This window comes from Crocuta crocuta, unplaced genomic scaffold (genome assembly GCF_008692635.1).
Source record: "Crocuta crocuta isolate KB4526 unplaced genomic scaffold, BGI_CrCroc_1.0 scaffold118, whole genome shotgun sequence".
Taxonomy (NCBI): Eukaryota; Metazoa; Chordata; class Mammalia; order Carnivora; family Hyaenidae; genus Crocuta; species Crocuta crocuta.
In genome coordinates, this window is record NW_027551558.1 from 5,070,853 (window position 1) to 5,091,926 (window position 21,074).

General features: G+C 39.0%; 1 protein-coding gene across 13 annotated transcripts in view; it reads right to left on the reverse strand.

Annotated features, from left to right (window-relative positions):
• The window catches only part of MAP4K4 (mitogen-activated protein kinase kinase kinase kinase 4), a 184,648-nt gene that overhangs the window by 54,447 nt on the left and 109,127 nt on the right, over positions 1 to 21,074 (reverse strand). For all 13 annotated transcript variants that reach the window (XM_077749360.1, XM_077749357.1, XM_077749351.1 and 10 more), the window contains exons 3-9: positions 15,798 to 15,923; positions 14,401 to 14,511; positions 10,378 to 10,468; positions 7,958 to 8,088; positions 5,617 to 5,671; positions 4,084 to 4,162; positions 575 to 750 (exon numbers count right to left, since the gene is read on the reverse strand). In XM_077749360.1, coding sequence (XP_077605486.1) covers positions 575 to 750; positions 4,084 to 4,162; positions 5,617 to 5,671; positions 7,958 to 8,088; positions 10,378 to 10,468; positions 14,401 to 14,511; positions 15,798 to 15,923 — 769 coding nt within the window. The remainder of the gene's footprint in view (positions 1 to 574; positions 751 to 4,083; positions 4,163 to 5,616; positions 5,672 to 7,957; positions 8,089 to 10,377; positions 10,469 to 14,400; positions 14,512 to 15,797; positions 15,924 to 21,074) is intronic.

A 21,074-nucleotide genomic window follows, 5' to 3' on the forward strand; every position in this document is an offset into this window, starting at 1 on the left:
TACTGGAGGCCATATAAAGATACAAAACCAAGACACCAGGAACAGAAAGGAACATTAAATAATTAGCATGTTCACTTGTGCTGTGGTGACAGACAAGTAGTCAGGCACACCATTAGTCCAAGCCTGGCCACACGACCTGCACAAAGTAAAGCAGTAAGAAACCCAGAGGGTTCTCAAGCAGGAGAGACATGCAATGAACACACCGATGGTGACGTTCACACCTGGTGCTCAATAAACCTTGAGTGACATGTTCAGAATGCGAATGCACACAATGAAGTAAAAAGAGCAGCAAAAGACATGTTCCTGAGGAGGAACAAGAGAAACATCCTTCTGTGCTGACCGGCCACAGTGGCGATTTATCTGGTGTCAGCTTGGTGATACACCACGCAGCTCTGGTCTACTCTACCTGAGCTGGGCTGGCGCTGAGGCTCATGGCTGACCTGCAGAGCAGAGGCAAACTATGCCAGCACCAGCCAAGGGAGCACAACCTCCTGGTTGGAAAAGGAGTAACCTATTCTTGTGGGCAAAAACCTCAAATATTATTTTAAGATGAAAAATAAAAACAGATTAATACCTTTCTCTCCTCTCTTCTTTCTGGTCCGGTCTATGTGGTCCTTAAGCTGGATTCTAACTTGCCTTTCATTTGGCTGATCCCTTATAAAAGGATGTTTCAAAAGCTGCTCTGTGGAGGGCCGCTGCATATAATTCTTCACCAGGCACCCTTCTATAAAACTAAAAAATTTCTTAGACCTGTAAGAGAAAAGATCATCAAATTTCTACTGCAAAGAGCAAAGCTCCAAAATACCAGTAAGTCTGAAACCATACAAGAGCTTCAGAGTTCACTGTGAACATTCTGCAAGTGCACAGTAAAACTGTTAGGAGCCCGGGACCGTTGTGGATAAGAAGGATCACTTACACATGGTCTAAGAGTTATACCATACCACCACCAACACACCACAAACAGAAAGCTTTGAAAGCAGTCAGATTTAAATGAAATAGGTTTAAATGTAATGTTGCTTATTAATCATTTAATCACAGGAGTAGAGAAGACAAGGGGGTAAAGGGAGGCTTTTGTGAAAATGAAGGCAGACAGGATAGTAGATGTCAGGAACCTGGAAGACAAGGATGGACACGGAGATAAGGAGCTGGACTGACTAAGTGCTATGGCTCTTGAACCTGTTAACCGACATTTCGATAAGTTCTCTTTGCTTAATGTACAGACATAGAAATACATAATAGTTTTGAGGAGGGCAATGACTATCACAAACATTTACCCTACCAGCTACTTCTACTTGTCCCTGTTTCTCCATGCCTGGCTCATGATGACCCCCATTCATGACCTTGGCCAAGACACTTACCCATCCTATCATTTGAGACTAAGTGAAGATATGATCTCTTTAGGTAAGTCTTTCCTTGGTAACACTCCACCCCTACATGCCTAAAGTTAGGAGTCTTTCCTCTAGGGCTGTCTGCATTTAATAGACTATACGCTTCATGTTTATGTTTATCTCCCTGCTGGGGTAAAGGTCAGGAACGGATTCCTACTTTTCCACTTGTCGGCAATGCCCAACACTGAGTGTGGGCAGACCACAAGACGTATGTAATAAATTTTTGTTGAATGAATGAGTTGTTCAGTTTTTAGTTCAGTTCTTTCTAATTACTTCACTACTTTTAATAATCACTTCTATTATCTTGTATTTCCATTCAAACGTACCATTTTTTTCAATTCAACAAATATTTAAATCTCAATTTACATATGTTTCTGCTAGGCTCTGTAAGAAATACGCATAGGAAATAAAGTGGAGGAAATCTATGTATGCACAAATAGCAGATATGTACTCAAACCTACAGAGGAAGAAAGAATACTGCTACAGGGGGTTAGCCAGCATAAAAAGGTAGGATAGCTGATATTCTACAAGTGGGAGGGAGAAGCTACCATTCCAGAGTGAAAGGAACAACATGAACAAAAGTAGAAAAGTGTAAGGGAGTAATGAATCGTTTTCTGATGCTAATATAAAAAGTGGAAAAGAACAGAACAACAGGTCAGAGTCAGCTCAGAGAAGGGTCTTCAAAGTCATGCAGCGACGTTGTGACTTTATTCTGGGGCTACTGAGGAACATGGAAGATTCTACAGTTGTAGTGGAACTTGCTCTAAAACAGAGACTCCTAAACTCCAATGTCCTCAACGACCACTTTGGGAGTTTATTAAAAAATACAAATACCTGGGTCACTCCTCAGACCTAACAAACCAGAAACACTTTGAGGTTGGAACCCTAAATTAAAAGATTCCAAAGACATTCTCACATTCCATGTCTACAAATTAACATTTGAGAATCAATGATCTGCATAAAATCAATTGTCAAGTTCTACAAGAAGAGAATTCACTGATCACTTCTCCAAAACCAGCAGTTGGAATTTACATTGGTGGATAGGAAGACAGCAATCAGAAAGGAAAAAAAACATTATGTTTGCAATCATCTCATTCTTTCAGAATACCTGGGTAAAATGACAGCAATGATGTAAATGGATGAAAATGCATCTAATCAACTTTAGAGAAAATGTGGTATAAGTATGCAGGAAGAATTTGTCGTCATCTACATCTGTCTCTTTACATTACTGTATTATACACAGAGTGGTTAATCTGAAACTGCAAGTAACAGACAGAATAATCACAGTGGGGCCAACTGACAAGCCTTGTGAATTGTGAGGTACCCTGAAGACAGAGCATAACCTCCCTTTAATAAAAATAGCATTATTTGGTTTAGCTAGATAGTATTACCCCACCCCTAGAGCTTACTCCTTGGTGATGTCCTCCGTACACATTTGGTTTCCCTAGGGTTGGCCACCATTGATGTCCATAGTTACCATGTTTCAAGACAAGAGACCAAGTGGGGCTAAAATCTTGACAACTGTATGGCTTGAGAGAACTCTCTAAAAACTGGTAAGTGGAACTAGATAAGCTCAGTTATCTGGAGTTGACGGTGGTTAAAGACAGTATAAATAGAATGAGAAAACTCTTGCCAGCAGACAAAAGGTGGGGAAAGACAGTGAGGAACAGGGAGAAGCATGAAAGAAAAGAGTGAAAATACGTGTGTGCATGTAATGTCCATAGATGGGAAAAGAAAAATCACAGAACATCAGAAGATGAGCAACAAAGAAGAGCAGAGTAATGACTAAAAGACCAAATCCAGAACAGAACTGAGATCTTTCACATACTTCAGAATTAGAGTCAGGAATGTGAGAGGAAATAGCACTCATTGAAAAAGGAGTGAAAATAGTTTCAGAAAGGGAAAAAAACACGGTAGTAGTAGGTGGGCACTAGTGAGACAGATGTGCCCCGGAAAACAGGAACAGAAAAAGGGGTGAGGGCCCACATGCATGAGGAGCCTGAGTGGAGACAGAAGTGAGAGGAAAGGACTCAAAAAAAAAGTCAAGGAGGAACAAGGGAGCATCATTCTCAGGTGAAAACAAAGCACTACCCTCTCCCTTAAAGACTTTTAAAACTAAACCAAACCAACACTTTTCCACACCGCTACAATTCTTAAAGCTTTCACGAGGAAGGTCACCATCATCTCCCTTCACTGATAAGCGACTGTGGTTTAGCAAGTGTGTGAGAGCTGCAGGGAGAAAGAAAGGTGGCAGCCCAAATAGAGGACCATTCCTCTCATTTCTGAAATGAAAAAAGATACAAAATTTCAACGTTTTGTAATAATTACAGTTAAGTGCCTCCATTCACGTTCAAATCCTATTGTACATACCCGAGGAACTACAAACGCAGTACAGCTTCGCTTTTTAATGTGAAAATGCTTCGAAATATACTTAAAAGTGGGCTTAAATATTAAAATAAAACTTTTTTTCTTTAACCATGTTACAGTACTTCATGTGGTTGCTTGTTACTATTTTGTAATTGAAGGAAAATTTATCAAGAGAAAAACCATTTTAACTGGTGTTTCAGTGTCTTGGCTCTTATGTTCTTTGGGAATGAAAATGGCCACAATTTTGCCTTGGTGTGAAACTGAAAAGGAACAATTTGTTTTAAAAAAGGAAACAACAACAACAACAACAAAAGCATACATAGCTTACCATTTTTTTGACTTCAGCCTGGGAGGAGGGTTTCTGGGAATGAGAAACAGTGCTCTCATTGGATGCATGTCACAGAGAGCTGGGGAGAGGAGATGGTTGTGTCAGTACGGCACTTATTTTACTTATTTTTAATTTCTAGGGCTCACTCTAAATATCAAATGTGCTGTCCCATCATCTGACTGATTATCTTTATGTCAAGCAGTTTAGCTATCCAGCTATGAACCCTAGGATATACCTTGAATTTCCCCTTTTTAAACACAGCAAAAGATAAGGAGGTCAAGAGCAACAAGAAGAACATACAATTTCAAATTGACATTGGAAAGTTTTCATAAATCAGAGATAAACAAGGATTCAAAGTCTTAAAAGAGTGAATAGCTTAAGTTTCTAAACCATCTATAAGATCTCTATGAAAATAATTTTATTGTCTTAGGGTCACTGTGAAGATTAAATCTGATGCTGCTTGAAAAGGCATTCACATAGCGCCTAGACATGGCAATAAGCCCAGTGAAGCCTCCAGAAATGTTAACTGTTCTTTTGCTGCAGCCACTGTTACTAGGAAGGAACAACGACGAGAGAATAAAATGGATTGTTTGATCTTGTGTATTTACAGTTTATATATCTATCACTTGTCCATAAAGGCATAGCAGGTATAAACACACATATTAGTATGTCACAATAGGTAATGTGCATTTTTGTGTGTTTATTTACCTTCGTAAGAATCTTACAAGGCAGCTGAGAAATGGGGGCCAAGAAGACAATCTATTCCCACTGTGAAAGAAAACTGAAACAAAGGATCCGGCAACACATCCCTGTCTCAATTCCTCAGAGGGAAACATGAGGAAACATGGTGTTCAAGACTGACATCCAATTTTGTACCGGAAACTATTTTTTAGCCATTGGAAATTTTTTTCATTCATTCAACAAATATTTATTCAGCAGCAACTATGTAGCATGACAGGCATACATTCTTTGTGTATCCCATTTTTTAGGAGGATCAGCAAATAACGCTATTTTGTCCCTTTGTTCTCTGCAATTCTACCCATTTCTGCTCAAAAATCGATTTTATGAAGTTGTCATTGATTTAACCAAAAGGAAGAAGCAAATTTCACACACACAAAAAATTATTCTACAGATAAAAACTCAGGCCTCTATTCGTAAAGTAATAACATAAGTATTACTAAAATGTCATGTGTTAGGACCAGTTTCATGTGTTAGGATTTATTTTCACTACAGTTTAAATGTGAAAAGAAAAATTACTGTCTATTACCTGATGTCTGCATAATTTCAGGTCACACATCTAAATACAACTTACATAAAAGATTAAATGTAGCCTACAGACTTCAGGGATCTTCAAAAGGAAGAGTGGATGCCAAGAATCCTTTTACACCTAAAACTTCACTGTACTTATGATTGTTTCCACTAAATGTCCCACCAAAAAAGGCTTTATCCATGAAGTTTTTCTTTTTGAAGCCTTGAGACTAGTTTTAAGTCACATAGAACAACTGGGCTAAAAAGGAAAAATACATTACTTACGGGGAGCACCTTCTGCCATTTCAATGGCTGTAATGCCACAAGACCAAAGGTCACTCTGCAAAAATAAAACAGTGTGTTACAGCTACTGGATGAGATAGGAAGCCACTAACTTATCACTGCTGATTAGTCACACTAATGATTTAAAGACATTTTTTGGTATATAAACTGAAAAAAAGCTTGCCAGAAAATTAAAAGCATACACACATATGTAAGAATACTTTCCAAATAAATGAATGAAAAAGTAAATATAAAGCTGATTTGTTGATTAGAACCACTCACATCTATGACTGAACTAGAGACGGTCCATGTAAAAGCTTCTTGGCCACTGCATGCTCTGTTGTTCAGTGTGTCTCCTCATTTCTTTATGTTCAATCATTTAGAATCCTGGCCCAGATTTATGTTTAATTTTATGATTTATGTAACTATCTCAAACTTAATTAAGATGTTAAAATTTAAAGGCTAACTTGAAACTAATATATACTTTATGTTAATTATACTTGAATTAAAAAAATAAACTTAAAATAAAAGTTTAAAGGCTAGAAAGGCTTCTTTATAAAAGGTCCACAGTTGAATGGACTAACTGTAATTGCAGTGCTGAGTCTCTCCACTCTTGCCTCAAACTTAATAAGGAGTGAGCAATAAGCTGCCTTTCTATGCATGGAATCTCTTTTTCTCAGTCCTCTGAAATATTAAAATTTTAACTTTATTCCCCAGTCAAATACAAGTTCCATGAGAGCATTTTTGTCTGTTTTATGCACCTTTGTTTCCCCCAACCTGTGACTGGCATGTGGTGGGACTCAATAAACACTGGTTGATGAATGATCGAATCAAGTTTTATCAGCCAATTTCTTAAAATCCAAACCAGATTTTTAAAAAGCAGACAATTGGGTAGTTATTATCATTAGCATTCTTTTGTTTATATGCTATATTCTAATGAAAGATTTACTTAAAGTTGCTCAGTTTAAGCATTTTCTAAGTAACCTATAATTATGTTACACAATTCAAACACGTTTGATTACAAGAAGAAGGACAGGCCCACAAATTTCTCCCATATTTTGATGAGGTTTTCTACACTGTAGAACGCAAAGAAAGGGCTTCACCCATCTTGACCCAGGGACTAAGCTCAGAAGCACCAGTGGCAGGATATACAGATGTTCAGGCGCCCTGGTGTGATGCGGCACAAACCACAGCCATCTCCGGAGGCAATCCTGCCTTAGGTTTTTCTTGATACTAATGAAATGTCTCCAGTTTATTAGAAACAAGATGCCTTAACAAAGATGGTAAGGTTAAAATTCAAAACTGGAAGACAAATCTAGATGGTGGAATACTGCCTCTTCAACAAGTCAGTGTCATGAAAAAAAGGGGGAGGGGGGTGGCTTGTAGGCCTTGATTAAAAGATATGCAGTGGCCAAACAACCAAATACGGATGCCTTGTCCTATATTAAACACTCATTTGGATAAGCCAGGCATAAACCAGTTGGGTTTAATTACAAACTCTGTACTATGAAATTATTTTTAATTTACTTAAGCATGGTAATATTTTGGGCACATTGGAAAATGTTTTTGAAGATATGTAATAACGTAATAAAGAGTGAAAAGTCACACAGTATAGAATTTATTGTAAAATACTCCAGCATGTTTAAAATAAAGTAAAAATTCCTCCATATCATATGCTTAAAATGAGCCTCATTAATTGGGTATTTATAATAAATACTAAAATACACTGGTGAGTGTGAAGATATGAACTCAATTTTGAATACCGTCAACAGGTACATAAACACTCTGACTCATTTAATTACAGCAAGGGAATTAAAAAAAAACTTCCGTAAACATTCAAACTGAATCTGATGATCAAATATGGGCTTTACATTGGAAATAAAAAAGTGCATTATTGATACAAGTCCCTAGAGGTCACTCTAATAATTTAAATGTATCTGTACACCAAATCAAAGCTGTAAAGCTCTTTAACAATACTCTAAAATTTCATATAGATGAAGCTATTGTTATATATATTCCAAAAACATCTGATTATATTCTTCAAGTTTAAAAGAATGGCAAACAAGGCAGAAGCATTTAATTTACTGATGACAAAAAGCTCTATGCATAAGACAGTGACTCGCATTGCCCTGAAAGCAGAATATTATTTAGTAAGGAGAACAGAGGTGATGGGGAATGAACAATAACAAGACGGCATCTCAACACTGTCCCAGAAAATCTGCACCTGCAACGAAGTCTCCAAGTCATCCTCACTGAAAAAGCGGTAAGCTTTCTGTAAGCAGAGCCCCCATCCCTCAGGAATGCCAGGGATCCAGCGAAGGACAACAAAGTAGGCGACTCTTACTCTGTAATCGTAGGTGGCATCTGGGTTCTCATCACAGGCAATGACCTCAGGAGCCATCCAGTAGGGGGTGCCTATGAATGTATTTCTCCTCCCAACTGTCCTGTCGAGCTGAGCACTCACACCGAAATCGACTGAGGGAGGGAGAGAAAGGAAGGAGTAGGACATGATTAGCAAATGAAGAAAGGTGAGGAGGAGGGATCTTCAGAGTAAACTCAAGGAGTAATACTTCATGGACATATAAACTCCTCAAGGCCACCAGCGTGGATAAGGAGCAGTCTCCAGAGCAGAGCCACTAAAATGACAAAATCCTCTACCAGTCTGCCAGCTCCTGGGAGGCTGGGACCCAGTCACTTCCCTGAGCTTCCATGACAGTGACCACCAGAGAGACTTTTGGATGAATTAGAACGTTCGGTGCTTGCAGGAAACATGCCCACGAACAAACAAGGTCAAGTCATAGAAAGCTCCAAGTTCAGGAGAACTAACACCCACATGACTTAGCTTCTGAGACAGCACTGACCACAGAAAGAGAAGAAAGCCACAAAAGTTATCTGGAAAGAACACAGTAATAAATTCAATAAAGAATCAAGCTATATCACAAATATACGAAAAAACACCCCTCAAAGTACCTGCGACTTTTCAATTTTTCAGAGTAACCCCTATATCCTACTCAGCTGACCAATGAAGGTGGTCTAGAGGAAAGTTCAAGGGTGGGAGGCAGAGCTGACACGAAAACCAGGGTCTCTAATGGAATGTTTGCCAATGACATCACTGTACACTGCCATTACCCCTAGGAGGACTGCACGATGGTGGAAGAGTTTATGCAGAAGGGCCTACAGAGGACTGAGGTCACTCAGGGGAGTTGGGTTATAGATTCAACTTCTTTATGTACATTTCCTAAGATCACTCAGGAAGCCACCTGGCCAAGAGATGGGCTCACATGCTAAGGGCTCCTGAGACAGACACATGCATCAGGCAGCGTGTGCTGTTTGCAGCAACTCAGCAGTCTCAAGTGATCACCAAGTGATTACAGAGAGTGTCGCAGGCCTGGCACCAGCGGGCCAGTGCAGGGAACACACATAGCTTGCTGAGTCACTGGGAATGAGAACAATACAAGTGTCTCCTATTTTAGTTTTGGGGTTTATTTATTTATTAATTTATTTAATTTCTGAGAGAGAGAGAGAGAGAGCACGTGAGCAGGGGAGGGTCAGAGAAAGAGAGGAGACATAGAATCTGAAGCAGGCTCCAGGCTCTGAGCTAGCTGTCAGCACAGAGCCCGACACGGGGCTCGAACCCACAAACCACGAGATCATGACCTGAGTTGAAGTCAGACGTTTAACCAACTGAGCCACCCAGGCGCCCCTCCTATTTTAGTTTTGAGGGGACTTCCCAAATGGGCACACTATTCCTCCACAGACGACCAATAAATGCAGGTATTATGCAAGAAAGCAATAATGAAGATTTTAAGGTGTAACTATGATGCATAAGATTTTTAAAAGATGGAGTAGACCCTTAAAAATAGAAAGAATTTTTCTGTGTGATGCCTTAGTGGAAGAAAACTTACTGCTAATTCTGTCTAAAAATTTGACAGAACCATTATATAAAAGTGGGATTGAAAAAAGTTCAAATCCAGGTAAGGGAAACAGGAAATATAGAAGAACCATTATAAAATCATCTCCAGGAAAACACTTTGGACTTCATCCATTTACGCATCCACACATAAATTTATTGAGCACCTACTACATCTAAGCTAGGTGACAGATAAGAATGCTTTCGTAAATAAAACTATCCTAGTTGCTACACTCCCAGAAATTACATTCTGGTAAAGAAGTCAGCAATATAGTTAAACAAATAGCTGTGTAATTATAAACTGTGATCAGTATTAATAAGGACACAAGCAGTGGGACCCAATAGAGATCAGAGGGTCAGGGAAGGCCTTTGAAGTTGAGGAAAAAACTGCAACTTCAAAACTGTTCCCAATGGGGAATAGTGTATGCAAAGACCCCGAGGGAAAGTCTAAGGAAGTTTAAAAACGAGTGAACTGAAGAAGAGAGAAGTAAGGATGGTCACAAAGTGGGGCTGGAAAATAGTAGGAGCCATGGCTTTTTATGGGCCATGGTAAGAAATGTACATTTTATTCCAGGTGAAAAGGAAGCCACTAACAGTCTTTTAAGGAAGAAAGTGATGGGATCTGATTTAAACAGTAGTCTATTGTATGGCGAGCAGAACAGAGGAGAGAAGCATGGGGGAAGGGAGGCTGGAGCCAGACAAAGTAGTAAGCCCAGTTCTCACTTCTTAAGTAGAACAGAAAGATGAAATGTGGGTAACAGACTGAGTTTTTAGCTAAATGCTAATGAGGTAGGGAGAGTTGCTGGTCTGCACCAGGGGCAAGTATTAGATCACGTGACATGCGCATCACATACCAAGTTTCACCTCTGCATTCTCCGTCAGCAATACATTCTGGCCCTTGATGTCCCGGTGAATCACATGATGGATATGAAGATGCGCCAGTCCCTGAAGAGGAGAGACAGATTTGAATTTTAGTTCTTTGTTGCCGCAAATAGCCAGGAACACACTTTTCATAACAAAATGCATGCCAAAAGTTTTATGAACCATATTTGGAACATAATATAATTCAATCTTGGTACATTTCCGTAAAGACATCACAGTAGTACCGCACAAACAGAAAGATGTACCCATTCCCCAGTTCCAATGGGTTAGGTCCCCTGTGTGAGCAACATCACCCGTTTCTAGCTGCTCCTTGAAGATATGCTCTAGATTACCATCTGCAGTTTCTCTGCTGTAATTTGTGCTATTTGTGTACAGGGTGGTTCCTTTCCCACGCTACACATCCATCTTTCAGTGGGTGACCCCATGGGTATATTTGAACTAGACCCATCCCAGGGGAAAAACAAAGAGCCAGAGAGGGTTTCAAGTCTGGCTGTTGAACACTGCCTAGTTTTCCCACCACATGGTGGGAAATTGCTAACTGCTGATCAATCCCACCTCCACGCCAGCGTAAAAAAATTCTGCCATCGAAAGAGCTTTACGTTCAAATAAAATATCCTTCCTTCCCAAGGAAATAAACCCTACTAGGCATATAGCATTTTCTGATGACCTTGTATCTGGAGTGAAGCCCAAGAGTACATCTCTTAAGAGAGGTGGTGGGAGAACAAAAACACATTCTGCATCCAACAGATGCCTGACAGAAAAAAATGTGTCATTCTCACAACTCCTGTACTTCTTCTGTCTTCAGCTAGAGAAGCCAAATCTGTAGGCTGTCTCCTGAAGATACAAGCAACCTACTTATTCTGAAATGTCTCAATTCAAAAAGGCCAGATCAGAAGTAAAGGTTTATTTAATTTTCTGGCTTGATTTTTTTTGTGTAAGGTTTTATTTGTTATCATTACTGTGTAGGATAGGTGTTAAATATAACAGCTGCTCTAGAATACTAATTTTTCTAGCACAGGGGGTTTCTAAACAATAATTTACTAGTCTGCATATAAAGCAGAAAAGAGCTTACTTGATGGCCCTGTTTATCTACCCCTCCCCCCCACCCCGGATGTGCAGTGTTACACCACAAAGCACTGACTAGAGAGAAAAGGCACTAAAAATACATGGTATGTTAGTGCTATAGTTAGGAAGAAAATCTCTCCTTTCAGCATGGCAGAATTTTGAACAGCAAAGAAAAACAAACAAAAAGTAGCTTCCCTAATTCCTTCATAATCCCTACTTCTATTATTTCAGTTCATTTTATACTCTCTTTCACAGCCCCCTTCTTTTACTTTTACAGGATTACCTTAGCAACACAGAAGTATCTACATCTCAAACAAATATGGCCTGCATGTACTCTTGTTTCTTACAAGCAATAAACTTAAAAAACATCTACTTCCTGGCCCTAATGCTAAAGGACTGATGTGTCTCCAGGTGAAACCACTCAAGGTGCCTCTAATAGCTCATAGGCAGTGTAAACTTGAGTTATGATTATTCCGAATGAGTACATCTTTCCCTGTATGAAGAGAAAGAATGCATGTTCAACTACTGCCATGCCAAAAGTTAGGCCACAATTATTCCTCCTTAGCAAAGATAAGTCCAAATATACACTAAATACCATCCTAGAGCAAATGCATCAATGTTTCAAAACCAGAAAACATTTCTCCTGTAACTCTATCTCATGCATGGACATAGAGCAAAGGAACATCGAAGGCTGTCCTTTAGTAATGGTCATGAAAGGCTCACAATGAATATCAGTTTCTACTAAAATGCATCAATGGCTGTGTAGACTGTAAATGTGGACGTGGGCTGGAATGAACATGCTGGCTTTGTTGATAAACGTTTGGTCAAGAGTTTCAGTGGGCCAGCCAAAGAGAACTTTCCTACTGATGTCTGAGGCCTACATGCTCATGACTCTCAGCCTTTTGGGGATCTTAACACAGTAACAGCCTGTGAATCTAACATCTACTAAAGAAGGTAGACAAGTTTTGCTGCTGCAGAAATTAGCTAACCCAGCAGTGTTGTCTTTGAGAACCCAGGCTATCCAATTGGGCTGGCTGCCTTCCTTTTCCAGAACAGGAACATATTGCTTTCTCTTTACCAAAGTGGACTCAGTGGTTCCTGTGAAAAAACACACACTAGCCTGTGATGCACTGACTCTTCCAGAGGCTTGTTTTTAGTTCATTTAGACTTTGGTCGTAGAAAAAAATTGCCATCCTAGATGAAATGTAAATGAAGGAGACTCTTGTTTCACGTACCCACTGAGGTGGAAAACATTTGATATATCTCAGAAGGATGTCCACTAAGCTGTTATGGCCATTCCAGGGCCTCAAACAACCTGGGTGTCTTTGAAATAATGTCTGAGATCAATGGAAGTAAAATAACTAAATATACTTACTACATGATCAGTAAAAAATGCTTGCCTGTGTACATAAAAACATGTTAGTTGTCTCTGATGACAGACATTTGACACCTAGGACATTTACACTAAAACCTACTTCTCTGCTTGAGAAATCCTACACTGGAATTATGTACAGAAATGGTGTGCGTAAGTGTATGTTTATAATGGAGAACAAGGACAACAACTAATATTTACTGACAATCTGTTATGTACCCACAGTACATTAAATGACCTCATATATAACAACTCGTTTAATTCTTATAACAATGACATTTCTTCATAAGGTTGGTATCTAAATTTTACAGATGAAGAAAGTAAGTTCTTAAAGGGGAGTAACTTTGCCAGGGGTGTGTATTAGGTAAGTAACAAAGGCAGGACTCAAACCCACATCTGACTCACTCTATCACTGTTCTCTCCTGCGGACCACGCCAAGGGTTTTAGTTAATATAATAAATACATCTGCCCACTTGCTGAACTTCTTCAGAGCAGCACAGGACGGGATACTTAGTTTTCCACTTTGACTCTGCTTTCAAAACCATAAAAGACAGGACTCTCATATTTTCTTAACGAAATCTGAGTGTGATGATAAAGAGAAGGTTCTCCCACCTCACCTTATGACTAGTTTTCTTATGGGAACTGCCTATTTTCAAGAGCTTCATAAAGTATCTAAAATGAAAAGGAATTCAAACTCATCTCTGTGAATTCTAGATGGCATTCTTTAAACCCGCAGTCTTCTAAGAAATTTAAATGTAAAAGTAGGGTAAATCTATCTATAAATAAAAAATACAGTAACCATTTATTAGCGAGAGAAGCATAAGAATCAGATTCCAGTTTAACTCCACAGTCTTTATTCCTTAAATGTGGTGGGTAAATGAAATCCAAGCAAGTCATCCAAACGTGTAGTTCAGGGGTAGCGCCACTGGGACAGCCGGCCAAGGGGAAGAGGCTCGCTGCCGGCAACCCACATGCACTTTCCAAGTGCAAACTACACAGGCCCTCTGCCTGCGGTGTCTGCGCAGCGCCACTCCTGAATGCGATCAGTTAGGATCTGCTAAAACAGTGCTTCAAGACGTTAACATCATAAACTGGCTTTCAAACGGCTATAAACAACATTAAACATTAGAACTTCCCCTCGTAAACACTGCAACAAATTCTCAGAGTTAATGCCAAAGTCCACAGGATGATTCTGAAAGCCAGTGTTTGGCATCATTAATATTGATTCATCAGCTTTAGACACAGGATTCCTATAAAAACAATAGTTAGAGGCTATTTCTTTTCCTTTGGATTTTCTTTTTAACACCTGGAGGATGAATTCAGGGAAATACAGAAAAACTATTTTTGTTTGAGTCTAGTTTCTTCAGATACTTGTCACAATCAAAACGATGATGTAGCTTAAACAATCAAAGCCAGCCAGTTATACAGAGCCCTTGGCTGTCATGAAAAGAACAATCTGTACAGTTATAGCTAATGCAAAGAAATACTTAAGGCTAGGAAAATGAAATGGAAACACAAGACCACGTCCGAGGCATTACAGACTCTCCCTGCTCCTTACCCTCAGGATTTCTCTGGAGATGTAAGCTATCCAGTCTTCCTTGAGTGTGTTCCCTTTGGTGTTCTTCACAAGGTCTGTAATGGACCCAGCCCCGCAGAACTCCATAACAAGCTACAGGGCAGACAAGACACACCATGACAAGCACATCCTAGCAGTCAGTGAGAGCATCACAGCTATCAGTACACACTGGAGGGAAGTCAGGAAAGCAGTCTAACCCCTTCTGCCTTCCCTAAAGAAGGGATCGTCTGGGTACATGATCATCTCGGAAGCATCCAAATTACTGAGAGCTCATTTCACCATTCAATTAATTCACTGTGTTATGTCTGATCCAGGAGATTTAAGAATTTCTGATATTTTACAGCACATCCCCACCCCCCCACTCCCACCCTAGTGCAGAGATTCTTAAGTGTTCTTCTTCTCTCATAAGCCTATGGGCGTGGGAGGGCCACTGTGTCCTTAATCAGTGCCTAAGTATCAGAAATCTGATGGAAATACTCTAACATCTTCTCTCATTTGCCAGAGTCAAAGATGTTCTATCTTCCATACATTACGATTCTCAAACTTTTATATTAAGAGAAATGCTATTTTAAGCAGTGCATAATTTTAAAAATATGTTTACAATACCTAAATGTTTATACAATATGAACATAAGTATATTTTTTTAAGTACCTAGAAAATGGATTGAGCTATTCTAAAATTTTAACTTTGATTGGATTTGGGCAATAAAAATAAATTGTTTCTCTTTTGCCTTAATTTTGCAAATTTTCTATGATGAGTTTTTAAAAATTAGAAAAAGTATTTACCTTCCTGCTTTACAAATCCAGTACCTCAGCATAACTCATGTGATAACTATAGATCTGTCAGCATGCCAGGGTCATCATCTTCAGAAAAGATGTGGTTCAGTAAAAGATAACACTGAATGTTTATCAGTTCTAGAAATTTCCCTGGAATTTACTGCTTTCAATTAGTTGTCATCAATATTATTAACAAATACTGTTTTAACTTTGTTTTCTTGTGACTTGTCCCTTTACTTCCAGGTGATAAAGAAGACAGATTTAGTTGAGCTTCCATACTAATTAATTTCCATAAATAAAGTTTTTATTTTTGGTTTTATTTTCAAGCTCCTAATTTCCTTGCTTTTTGGTTACATTACTTTTAAAACGTGCCATTTTATTCCTGAAACACGAAGATAACTTTTTTCCATGCAGTGTGAAACCAACATAAAAATAAACTTTCAGACAATAATGTTTAACCTTTAACCAAGAGAGTCGAGGAAGATGTCAGGCACTACCCCCTGTGTCTTTGCTTTTTCCTCCCTCCCTCTGGAAGGTCCTTAATATCCTTCTAGTACAACTAAAGAGGAAACCCCACAAAATCCTCGGGGAACATTTGCCTACCCAGAGTTGGTCATCATGTCCTGGAGGGCTCTTTTTAATGAAAGCACCGTAATATGTTGCAATATTTCTATGATGAGAGTATTTCTTCAGCATATTTATCTCCAGTTTGATTTCTTCCTCTTCATCCTTAAGAAAAAAATAAAAATAAAATGTGCGGCTTTTGAATGATGTGCATGATTTTACTTTCCCCACATACAGGCAATAACACAAGTTCCCCGTCCCAGAGAGAGAGAGAAATACATTTCACTTTATCCTAGTGACAAGAAACTGGGGACTTTAACAGGACTCATCCTTTGAAATGTAATTACAAGCTACACAAGAAATACAGAAGCATAAAAGTTACAGATGTATATAAGAGGTAGCATGGAGCAGCTCTTCCATTAAGTATGATCTTTGAACTCTACTTTGCTCATCTGTAAAAATGGGAGAAAAAAAAGAAAACTGACTGATACTATTTCAACTAATTATAAGGAAAAGTTGTTTCTTTTCTAGAAAAGGTTTGTGTATGTAAATCATCTAGCACACCTAAGGCAGAAAAGCTTCACCTGTTATAACCTTGCACAAAGCATCAACTTCTGGTGTAGCCACAGGCAGATTACTGAATATAGACTAACACTGCAGGCCCTGGATGGATGGCATGCTTAATGAGATCCACTACCCCAAAAAGAGATCCAGGTGAGTCTGGCGAGCCACAGTAATAAAACATCACTCAGTGACAGCAGGTTGTTTTAGACTTGGCTCATCCCCCAGCCTCTTGTTTTATTAAAATAAGATGAGCCAAGGAAGAAATGAAGAAGATCATGTTATAAAAGATCAGAAGGAGAATGAAAGAAACAGATGGTGACACAGGTCTGGAAAATAAAAATAAGTTGTCCTTGTGAATGGTGAGGGCTGCCAGTCTCCACCTTTCTCTGCCATACACCCCTGGGGCAATACCTGCAACAGCATGGGCATCCTGTCCCTTGCTGCATACACATGACACAGAGAGGGTCTGCCAAACTACCTGCAGGGTTATGTTAAGTAAGATTTATGGACGGCATGAGAATGATGGGAAAGCAGAATTAAAGAGGAGAGAAGGTGGAGTAAAAGAGAAAAACAGCCCTGGAGAGAAAAGTGGCAGCTGAGGGAAGATCTTTGGGGAAAAACTGGGTAATCAGACCTCTAAGAATTCCCTTTACTACATATATTTTCAAAAGGAAATAATGACCAGTGCCCTAAAATGTCTTCATTTTTATAAACTGACATGCTCATTAGACTTAGAATTGATGTTCTTCCTTCTCCAGGAAAGACTCAGGGTTTCTGAGCAGTCAAGGTGTGCGTGAGTGTAAAAGACAGACAGTGCATGTGAAAGCACGTGCATGCACACAGGCTGAAGAAACCTACTATCACAGCCTCGCATCTCCAAACCCCATTCACAAGGCCTCATGAATCTTAAGTTTGGTTTTTAAAATACTGTTAAGATAAAAGCTACAACACTATTAATTAGATATTAGTGATGAGGCCAAGTGAAAAAAGAAAATTTCTCAAAATATAACTTCCAATTGTACACTACTGCTTTAGAAACCGAATATGTAACAAAACATGAAATTATCTTAGCACAATGATTCTTAAGATGGTGGCCTCCAGCTTGGTCCCCAATATATTAGAATATTACAGCATAGGGGCGCCTGGGTGGCTCAGTAGGTTAAGTGTCCGACCTTGGCTCAGGTCATGATCTCACGGTCCGTGGGTTCGAGCCCCGCATCGGGCTCTGTGCTGACAGCTAGCTCAGAGCCTGGAGCCTGCTTCACATTCTGTGTCTCCCTCTCTCTCTCTCTCTCTGACCCTCCTCTGCTCCTGCTATCTCTCTGTCTCTCAGAAATTTAAAAAAAAGAAGAAGAATATTACAGCATATTAATAGGCATAGCTGTCATGTGACTTTGGCAGATGGTGACTGCAAATACAGAGCAGAGTCACATGGCCAAGTAGAGTCCATATAACAATCTGTGTACTAATCCACATTAAAAGCTTTATCTTATGCTCTTTCCACACGCTCACATACACACGCAAAGTGTATAATGACCACAACTTGCTAGCACACAGCACATGAAGCCTGTTCTATCCAGAGGTACCACAACTTACAACTCATTCCCAACAACAGTATCTGGGAGCAGTCCAGGACAATCCTAACGGGACTTGTCAAGATCAATAGGTTCCTAACAAAAAAATAGCACATGACTATGGCCAATACCAAGTTCCTGTTGGAAATGCACGCAGTGTCACTTCTGGAACAAGGGCTATGGTTAAATGTGTTGTTCCCTGAAAAGTTAAACATCCCACTTTCCTTAAACTGGACTACAATTAGATGATGAGAAAGTCGGCTAAAGGTTTGATTTTTTTCTTTTCACCCAAAATTATCAATGCAGAAAGATCTGGGGTATAAAGACTACACAAAACCAAAAAGAACAAGGATGAACTAAAATAGGAGAAAATCAAAATACTGATTTCAATTTTGTATTTGTAGCCAATCATGCCATGCAGTATGTGCATCTTAATGGGTTGCACAGATTTTGCTTTTATTGATTCATCCCTAACTACCTCCTTTCTGCCTCCCATATTGGCTAGATTATTCCAAGGGTCATTTTTCTGTATGATACTCTGCCAATAAGTTTCACTTTGTTTTTGTTTTTTTTTTTTTTTCTCTTCTGAGAGAGAGAGACAGCGTGAACAGGGGAGGATCAGAGAGAGAGAGAGGGAGATGCAGAAACTGAAACAGGGTCCAGGCTCTGAGCTGGCTGTCAGCACAGAGCCTGATGGGGGCCTCGAAGCCACGGACTGCAAGATCATGACCTGAGCCGAAGTCGGACGCTTAACCGACTGAGCCACCCAGGCGCTCCTAAGTTCCACTTCTTGACAGAAAGCAAATATTACCTACAATTCTCCCATGAGAAGCTTCCTATGCAATAATTAAGGATCACAATATACTTTGATTACTTTCGATCTATTTTTTCTTTAGCAACATAAACCAGTGTCTTCTAGGATCTGATTTGTTCACCACTCTTTTTTTAAGGTTCATCTATTTATTTTTGAGACAGAGAGATAATCCTAAGCAGACTCCACACTCAGTGCAAAGACGAAAGTGGGGCTCAATTTCATAACCTTTGAGATCACGACCTGACCCAAAATCAAGAGCTGGATGTCTAACCAAATGAGCCACCGTCGTGCCCCTTTCCACCATTCTTTATAGGAATTAAGAGCTTCCAGAGGTACGTGATGTTTTTACAGCCCACGGAATTGAAATTCTTATGCATTCTATAGACTTAAAAATTCTCATAGGCTTAAATTCAGTGCTCCACTGGTATGAAAGACACTTAATATGCATAATGGTAAATACTGCTGGCAGATGATCACAGCACAATTTACTTAAATCTAAGATGCCACCAGATAGAAACACTGAAGTATTTTATGTAATGAAACTATGTTCACCATCAACCATAAGACATACACTGTAACATTTTAAAAATTGGGCCACATATTAGAAACAATGAAATATAAAAACAACTTAAATAAAGTTTGGCAACAGGTTTTCTAATATAACTGAAACGTCCAAGTATTATCCCAGAAATACAGTAATCAGATCAATGCCAGTTGCCAGAATATTTCTAAGGTTTAAGTAGTCAAATCCTGGAAGTATATGAAACTGAACTACCAAAAATTTTGAGAGGAAACCATATTGGCCTCTCAAACTAGTATTTTAGGAAATCGTTTATGTATACTTTTAACATTCCTTCTCTTGCTTCTGATTTCAAAATAGATGACTATCATATATCTTATAAAATAAAAGGGCATTTTAGCAACACTAATTGTCATATAGTGATTAAGACTGCCCACCTTGGAGAAAAAGCATCAGAAATGCAAAATCTATCAATGGCTTTGAGCCAACTACAACTGGAATCCTAAATTGACTAATGTATATATTACATGTGGTCTTTGGAGTAATAATGAACCAACGTTTGAATTCAAATTTCCCTTTGGTCATTAGTTAAATACAAGTTTGGTGGTCTCATTCCAACATTTAAGTATGTACACACCACCACACACACCATTTAGCCTGAGAAAATACAGTAGAAAACAGTCGAGGCAGGCTATAACTGAAATTTAACAACAACCCCGTATATGAAAGGAAGCAGAAGAGACAAATCAACATGACCTAAGACTATATATCGCATCTGTCTAGACCGAGTCCAAATGACCTTGCCCTTCGTTCTCTTTAGGAGTCCACAATCATACACAGATGCAAAAAAAAAAAAAAAAAAAACNAGAAAGGACGTTTTGGTGAGAAAAGGAAGGCTCCCTCCTGGTTTTCTCCATGATGAGGCAGCTGTTAGGCTCCACTCAGTGATTTAATGCAGCTGATGCCAATTAGCATTTTGGACTCCAACCAGGGGAGCCAACTCTTCTAGAAAAGGTCTTTGTCTCCAGCTGGAATAGGACTAGGCAAGGAGTTTTCTGTTGCCTTCCTTGGCTGCTTAGAGGATGGAGGAGGGGAAAACATCTGAATAGTGGTAATTTTCAAAAGCAGCTATGAGTTTGTAAATAAGTCATAGGGCAAGCCCTACCCACTCCACCATCTGAGCACAGAGAAATGAATATTATCAGTGCGTTTTCAAAAAATGGCTCCTTAAAATGTTTTCTAAATTGTTACCCAAATTCTCTTTCCTTCCCCTAATAGCAGTAATGATGTGAGGAGGGACAGGCAGACTTCAGATAAGCTAACTAGGGGGATCCAAGAGGACTGGGAAATGTTCTAAGTAATCATCTTTCTTCTCAGCATAATTCTTCATAGAAGTAGATCTACCCATTTACAGCTGAACAAAAAGGAAGGGCAATTCATTATTTATTCACGGCATCTCTGCTAGTGGTGAGAGGGCTGATAAAATAAGATCTGCAAATATCTATCAGATTTCACCATCAAAAGATATAAATGAATATACACTTAGAATGAAAATACCCATTTTTAAAGACTAGTTTAATCTATCTTTTGTTTTAATGAACTACTACTGAACCTTCCATTATGTGACTGTAAACTGGCTGAAAAACGAGAAGAGATTACCTTTTAACCTGGCAAATACCAGTTACACCTGAGAGTATTATCCAGTACCACACGAGGTGAATCAATCAAAATTTATTTTATATATATATAATAAAAATGTGTGTATATATATATATATTTGCTCAGACACAGGAAAAGTTATTGAATTTAAAGTCACTGACAATTCAACCAAAGGTAAACAGACC